The sequence below is a fragment of the Onychostruthus taczanowskii genome, unplaced genomic scaffold (genome assembly GCF_017590055.1).
Source record: "Onychostruthus taczanowskii isolate IOZ18803 unplaced genomic scaffold, ASM1759005v1 scaffold762, whole genome shotgun sequence".
Classification (NCBI taxonomy): Eukaryota; Metazoa; Chordata; class Aves; order Passeriformes; family Passeridae; genus Onychostruthus; species Onychostruthus taczanowskii.
Genome location: NW_024505473.1, coordinates 1950 through 8310, shown reverse-complemented (window position 1 = coordinate 8310; position 6361 = coordinate 1950). Strand labels below are relative to the sequence as shown.

At 57.3% G+C, this 6361-nt stretch overlaps 2 protein-coding genes across 2 annotated transcripts in view; one reads left to right on the top strand and one right to left on the bottom strand.

The window, feature by feature from the left end:
* Positions 1-950: 950 nt before the first annotated feature.
* On the bottom strand, positions 951-5017 carry MED11 (mediator complex subunit 11). Its single transcript, XM_041423336.1, has 3 exons — positions 4323-5017; positions 1777-1814; positions 951-1563 (listed from the first exon to the last, which is right to left on the bottom strand). The coding sequence occupies exons 1-3, from the start codon at positions 4405-4407 to the stop codon at positions 1357-1359; spliced, it is 330 nt and encodes a 109-aa protein (XP_041279270.1). The 5' UTR covers positions 4408-5017; the 3' UTR covers positions 951-1356.
* Positions 4406-6361, top strand: part of LOC121345966 (proline-, glutamic acid- and leucine-rich protein 1-like) — a gene marked incomplete at its 3' end in the record, with an annotated part of 3878 nt that continues 1922 nt past the window's right edge. Inside the window, exons 1-2 of the mRNA XM_041423337.1 lie at positions 4406-4530; positions 5114-5315. Of these exons, the coding sequence (XP_041279271.1) occupies positions 4406-4530; positions 5114-5315 (327 nt within the window). The remainder of the gene's footprint in view (positions 4531-5113; positions 5316-6361) is intronic.

The following is a 6361-nucleotide window of genomic DNA, read 5'->3' as shown; positions in this document are numbered from 1 at the left end:
GCTGTCCCGGCGATCTCCCCAGGTGTGCCCAGGTGTGCCCAGGTGTGCCCAGGGTCTCTCAGCGCTGTCCCCAAGGTGTCAAACCCCAATAAAATCCCAAGAAAATCCCATTTTCCGCCATTTTTCCATCCTGAGGCTGTTCCAGCTCTGTCCCACGCTGTCCCGGCGATCTCCCCAGGTGTGCCCAGGTGTGCCCAGGTGTGCCCAGGGTCTCTCAGCGCTGTCCCCAAGGTGTCAAACCCCAATAAAATCCCAAGAAAATCCCATTTTCCGCCATTTTTCCATCCTGAGGCTATTCCAGGTGTGTCCCACGCTGTCCCGGTGATCTCCCCAGGTGTGCCAGGTGTGCCAGGTGTGCCCAGGTGTGCCCAGAGTCTCTCAGCACTGTCCCACCCCAATAAATTCCCAATAAAATCCCCTTTTTCATCCCGAGGCCACTCCAGGTGTGTCCCACGCTGTCCCGGCGATCTCCCCAGGTGTGCCCAGGTGTGCCAGGCGTGCTCAGGTGTGCCCAGGTGTGCCCAGGGTCTCTCAGTGCTGTCCCCAAGGGGTCAAACCACAATAAATTCCCAATAAATTCCCAATAAAATCCCATTCTTCCATATTTCGGTGTCCCCAGGTGTGTCCCACGCTGTCGCGGCGATCTCCCCAGGTGTGCCAGGTGTGCCCAGGTGTGTCCAGGTGTGTCAGGTGTGCCAGTCGTGTTCAGGTGTGCCCAGGGTCTCTCAGCGCTGTCCCCAACGTGTCAAACCACAATAAATTCCCAATAAATTCCCAATAAAATCCCATTCTTCCATATTTCGGTGTCCCCAGGTGTGTCCCACGCTGTCGCGGCGATCTCCCCAGGTGTGCCCAGGTGTGCCCAGGTGTGCCCAGGGTCTCTCAGTGCTGTCCCCAAGGGGTCAAACCACAATAAATTCCCAATAAAATCCCATTTTCCCCCATTTTATCGTCCCGAGGCCGTTCCAGCTCCGTCCCACGCTGTCGCGGCGATCTCCCCAGGTGTGCCCAGGTGTGCCCAGGTGTGTCCAGGTGTGCCCAGGTGTGCCCAGAGTCTCTCAGCGCTGTCCCACCACAATAAATTCCCAATAAAATCCCATTTTCCCCCATTTTTCCGTCCCGAGGCCGTTCCAGGTGTGTCCCACGCTGTTGCGGCGATCTCCCCAGGTGTGCCCAGGTGTGCCCAGGTGTGTTCAGGTGTGCCCAAAGTCTCTCAGTGCTGCCAAACCCCAATAAAATCCCATTTTCCCCCATTTTTCTGTCCCAAGGTGTTTCCAGCTCTGTCCCACGCTGTCCCGGCGATCTCCCCAGGTGTGCCCAGGTGTGCCCAGGTGTGCCCAGGTGTGCCCAGGTGTGTCACTGCTCCAGCATGAGCTCGCAGGCGCGGGCCAGCTCGGCCAGGCGCCGCCGGGCGTAGTCCAGGCGGTTCAGCGCCAGCTGGCAGCTCTTGCGCGCCGCGTAGCTCGAGCCCTCGTGGGGCTGCCCCGTGGCCACCTGCGCAGGTGAGACACACCTGAGAGGCTCAGGTACACCTGGGGGGGTCCAAACAAACCCAAATCCCACCTGGGACACCCCAAAATCCCCCCTAAATCCCACCTGGGATCCCCTAAAAACTCCAATCCCCCATAGAACATCAGTAAAAACTCACCTGGGCAGGTGAGACACACCTGAGAGGCTGACATACATCTGGGGGTAAAAAAACCCCCAAATCCTACCTGGGACACCCCAAAATCCCCGAAATCCCCAAGGGAACATCAGTGAAAACTCAAAACTCACCTGTGCAGGTGAGACACACCTGAGAGGCTCAAGTACACCTGAGGGGTAAAAGAAACCCAAATCCCACCTGGGGTACCCCAAGATCCCCCCCAAATCCCACCTGGGATCACCTAAACCCCAATGGAACATCAGTGAAAACTCACCTGGAATGACAAAACTCACCTGGGCAGGTGAGAAACACCTGAGAGGCTGGCATACACCTGGGGGGGTCCAAACAAACCCAAATCCCACCTGGGGTACCCCAAAATCCCCCCCCAAATCCCATCTGGAACACCCAAAAATCCCCGAAATCCCCAATGGAACATCAGTGAAAACTCAAAACTCACCTGCGCAGGTGAGAAACACCTGAGAGGCTCAGGTACACCTGGGGGGGTCCAAAGAAACCCAAATTCCACCTGGGACACCCCAAAATCCCCCCTAAATCCCACCTGGGATCCCCTAAAAACTCCAATCCCCAAAGGAACATCAGTAAAAACTCACCTGCGCAGGTGAGACACACCTGAGAGGCTCAGGTACAGCTGGGGAAGCCAAAACCCCCCAAATCCCACCTGGGACACCCCAAAATCCCCAAAGGAACATCAGTAAAAACTCACCTGCGCAGGTGAGACACACCTGAGAGGCTCAGGTACAGCTGGGGAAGCCAAAACCCCCCAAATCCCACCTGGGACACCCCAAAATCCCCAAAGGAACATCAGTAAAAACTCACCTGCGCAGGTGAGACACACCTGAGAGGCTCAGGTACAGCTGGGGAAGCCAAAACCCCCCAAATCCCACCTGGGACACCCCAAAATCCCCAAAGGAACATCAGTAAAAACTCACCTGCGCAGGTGAGACACACCTGAGAGGCTCAGGTACAGCTGGGGAAGCCAAAACCCCCCAAATCCCACCTGGGACACCCCAAAATCCCCAAAGGAACATCAGTAAAAACTCACCTGCGCAGGTGAGACACACCTGAGAGGCTCAGGTACAGCTGGGGAAGCCAAAACCCCCCAAATCCCACCTGGGACACCCCAAAATCCCCAAAGGAACATCAGTAAAAACTCACCTGCGCAGGTGAGACACACCTGAGAGGCTCAGGTACAGCTGGGGAAGCCAAAACCCCCCAAATCCCACCTGGGACACCCCAAAATCCCCAAAGGAACATCAGTAAAAACTCACCTGCGCAGGTGAGACACACCTGAGAGGCTCAGGTACAGCTGGGGAAGCCAAAACCCCCCAAATCCCACCTGGGACACCCCAAAATCCCCAAAGGAACATCAGTAAAAACTCACCTGCGCAGGTGAGACACACCTGAGAGGCTCAGGTACAGCTGGGGAAGCCAAAACCCCCCAAATCCCACCTGGGACACCCCAAAATCCCCAAAGGAACATCAGTAAAAACTCACCTGCGCAGGTGAGACACACCTGAGAGGCTCAGGTACAGCTGGGGAAGCCAAAACCCCCCAAATCCCACCTGGGACACCCCAAAATCCCCAAAGGAACATCAGTAAAAACTCACCTGCGCAGGTGAGACACACCTGAGAGGCTCAGGTACAGCTGGGGAAGCCAAAACCCCCCAAATCCCACCTGGGACACCCCAAAATCCCCAAAGGAACATCAGTAAAAACTCACCTGCGCAGGTGAGACACACCTGAGAGGCTCAGGTACAGCTGGGGAAGCCAAAACCCCCCAAATCCCACCTGGGACACCCCAAAATCCCCAAAGGAACATCAGTAAAAACTCACCTGCGCAGGTGAGACACACCTGAGAGGCTCAGGTACAGCTGGGGAAGCCAAAACCCCCCAAATCCCACCTGGGACACCCCAAAATCCCCAAAGGAACATCAGTAAAAACTCACCTGCGCAGGTGAGACACACCTGAGAGGCTCAGGTACAGCTGGGGAAGCCAAAACCCCCCAAATCCCACCTGGGACACCCCAAAATCCCCAAAGGAACATCAGTAAAAACTCACCTGCGCAGGTGAGACACACCTGAGAGGCTCAGGTACAGCTGGGGAAGCCAAAACCCCCCAAATCCCACCTGGGACACCCCAAAATCCCCAAAGGAACATCAGTAAAAACTCACCTGCGCAGGTGAGACACACCTGAGAGGCTCAGGTACAGCTGGGGAAGCCAAAACCCCCCAAATCCCACCTGGGACACCCCAAAATCCCCAAAGGAACATCAGTAAAAACTCACCTGCGCAGGTGAGACACACCTGAGAGGCTCAGGTACAGCTGGGGAAGCCAAAACCCCCCAAATCCCACCTGGGACACCCCAAAATCCCCAAAGGAACATCAGTAAAAACTCACCTGCGCAGGTGAGACACACCTGAGAGGCTCAGGTACAGCTGGGGAAGCCAAAACCCCCCAAATCCCACCTGGGACACCCCAAAATCCCCAAAGGAACATCAGTAAAAACTCACCTGCGCAGGTGAGACACACCTGAGAGGCTCAGGTACAGCTGGGGAAGCCAAAACCCCCCAAATCCCACCTGGGACACCCCAACCCCTCCCGCATGGCCCCACCCCCTCCGCGCAAACCACGCCCCTTTGCGGAGGCCACGCCCACCTGCGCTCTGCAAGGAGGCGCCGATTTCGCGCTCCAGCTCCTCCAGCGCCCGCAGCCGCTCGTTGGCCACGCCGAACCCCGCCATGCCGCCCGCGCCGCTTCCGCCTCCTCTCCGTCCTCTTCCGGTTCTCTTCACCAATGGCAGCGCGGGGTTTCGATCACGTGAGAGGAAGCGCCCGCTTGGCGCCGCTCTGGGCGGAACTCAGTGGTTGGCACCGCCCCCTCCAGCGGCCGCTCTGCGTCATCTCGCTGGTTCTGGGTCCTCCAAGGTGGTTATGCATCACAAAATCGCCCAAAATCCGCTCCAAAACCGTCCGGAATCGCCTCAAAATCACTCCCAGCTCCCTCACCAGGGTTTCTGCACCGCAAAGCCCCCACGGCGTCCTCGATGCCCCTCAGACTCAGCTCCGGATGAGGGAGGGCAACTGGATCAGGGGGAGGGATTCAGGAGGCATTTTATTCCGTTTTAGAGAGACCCTCTCTAGGCCACGCCCAAAATTGCCGTTTATAGACCTGATTTATTCAGACCACGCCCCTCACTGTCTCTTATAGCGGTTTTATTCAAGCCACGCCCCTCATTATCCTTTTTAGGCCTGATTTTCCACAGACCACGCCCCTCATTACCTTTTTAGACCCATTTCCTCCAGGCCACGCCCCTAATTACCTTATCTAGAGTTTTTTCTCCTGGCCACTCCCCTCATTGCCTTTTATAGACCTTTTTCTCCAGGTTACGCCCTTTATTTCCTTTTTTAGCTCTGCTCCCGAAGCCCCGCCCCCTCTCCCTCACGCAGGCCCCGCCCCCGTTTTTCCCGCGCTGTGACGTCATCGGAGCGCGCCGGGGAAGAAGCGGCGGCCATGGCGGCGGTGGCGGCGCCGCGGCCTCCTCCGGCCGCGCCGCTGCTCGAGGCGCTCTCGGCGCTCTCGGCGCTGCCCCCGCACCGCGGGGCCCTCCCGGGGCTCGTCCGGGGCCTCCGCGACAGCGCCGGGACCCAGGTACGGGCCCGGGGGGCGATCCGAGCCGCAGGGAGGGGGGGCCGCCTGAGGGAGAGCGAGGGGCCCTCAGGGGGCGGCGGGGAGAGGGAGCGGGGCTGGGAGGGAGCGGCAAAAACGGGGTGGGAACGGAAAATAACGGGGGGTGAACCCTAAATAACGGGGTCTGAGCGGAAAAAACGGGGTCTGAATCCTAAATAATGGGGTTTGAACCCAAAATAACGGGGTGTGCACCCTAAATAACGGGGTGTGACCCCAAAATAACGGGGTCAACCCTAAATAACGGGGTCTGAACGGAAAAAACGGGGTCTGAACCCAAAATAACGGGGTGTGACCCCAAAATAACGGGGTCTGAACCCAAAATAACGGGGTGTGACCCCAAAATAACGGAGTGTGACCCCAAAATAGCGGGGTGTGAACCCTAAATAACGGGGTCTGAATCCTAAATAATGGGGTCTGACCCCAAAATAACGGGGTCGGACCCCAAAATAACGGGCTGTGACCCCAAAATAACGGGGTGTGACCCCAAAATAACGGGGTGTGACCCAAAATAACGGGGTGGGACCCCAAAATAACGGGGTGTGACCCCAAAATAACGGGGTGTGATCCCAAAATAACGGGGTCGGACCCAAAATAACGGGGTTTGACCCCAAAATAACGGGGTGTGACCCCAAATTCACGGGGTGTGACCCCAAAATCACGGGGTGGGACCCCAAAATAACGGGGTGTGACCCAAAATAACGGGGTCTGACCCCAAAATAACGGGGTGTGACCCTAAAACCGTGATGGCCTCAGGGACTGGGAACACCAAAATCCAGGATCTGACCCCAAAATCCAGGATCTGACCCCAAAATCCAGGATCTGACCCCAAAATCTGCGATCTGACCCCAAAATCTGGGATGTGACCCCAAAATAACGAGATCTGACCCCTAAATCCGGGATCTGACCCCAAAATAACGGGGCCCCACCCCCCCCAAATCTGGGACCTGCTCCCAAATCTGGGATCTGACCCCAAAACCCGGGACCCCCCCAAAACCCGGGACCCCCCC

Bases quoted from the DNA above. Each gene is read 5' to 3' on its own strand.
- MED11 (XM_041423336.1), bottom strand. From the start codon at position 4,407: ATGGCGGGGTTCGGCGTGGCCAACGAGCGGCTGCGGGCGCTGGAGGAG. The intron at 1,815-4,322 runs GTGGGCGTGGCC...TTTACCCCTCAG, and splicing joins CGCCTCCTTGCAGAGCGCAG to GTGTACTTGAGCCTCTCAGG. The intron at 1,564-1,776 runs GTGAGTTTTGAG...GGGGTGTCCCAG, and splicing joins GGTGTGTCTCACCTGCACAG to GTGGGATTTGGGTTTGTTTG.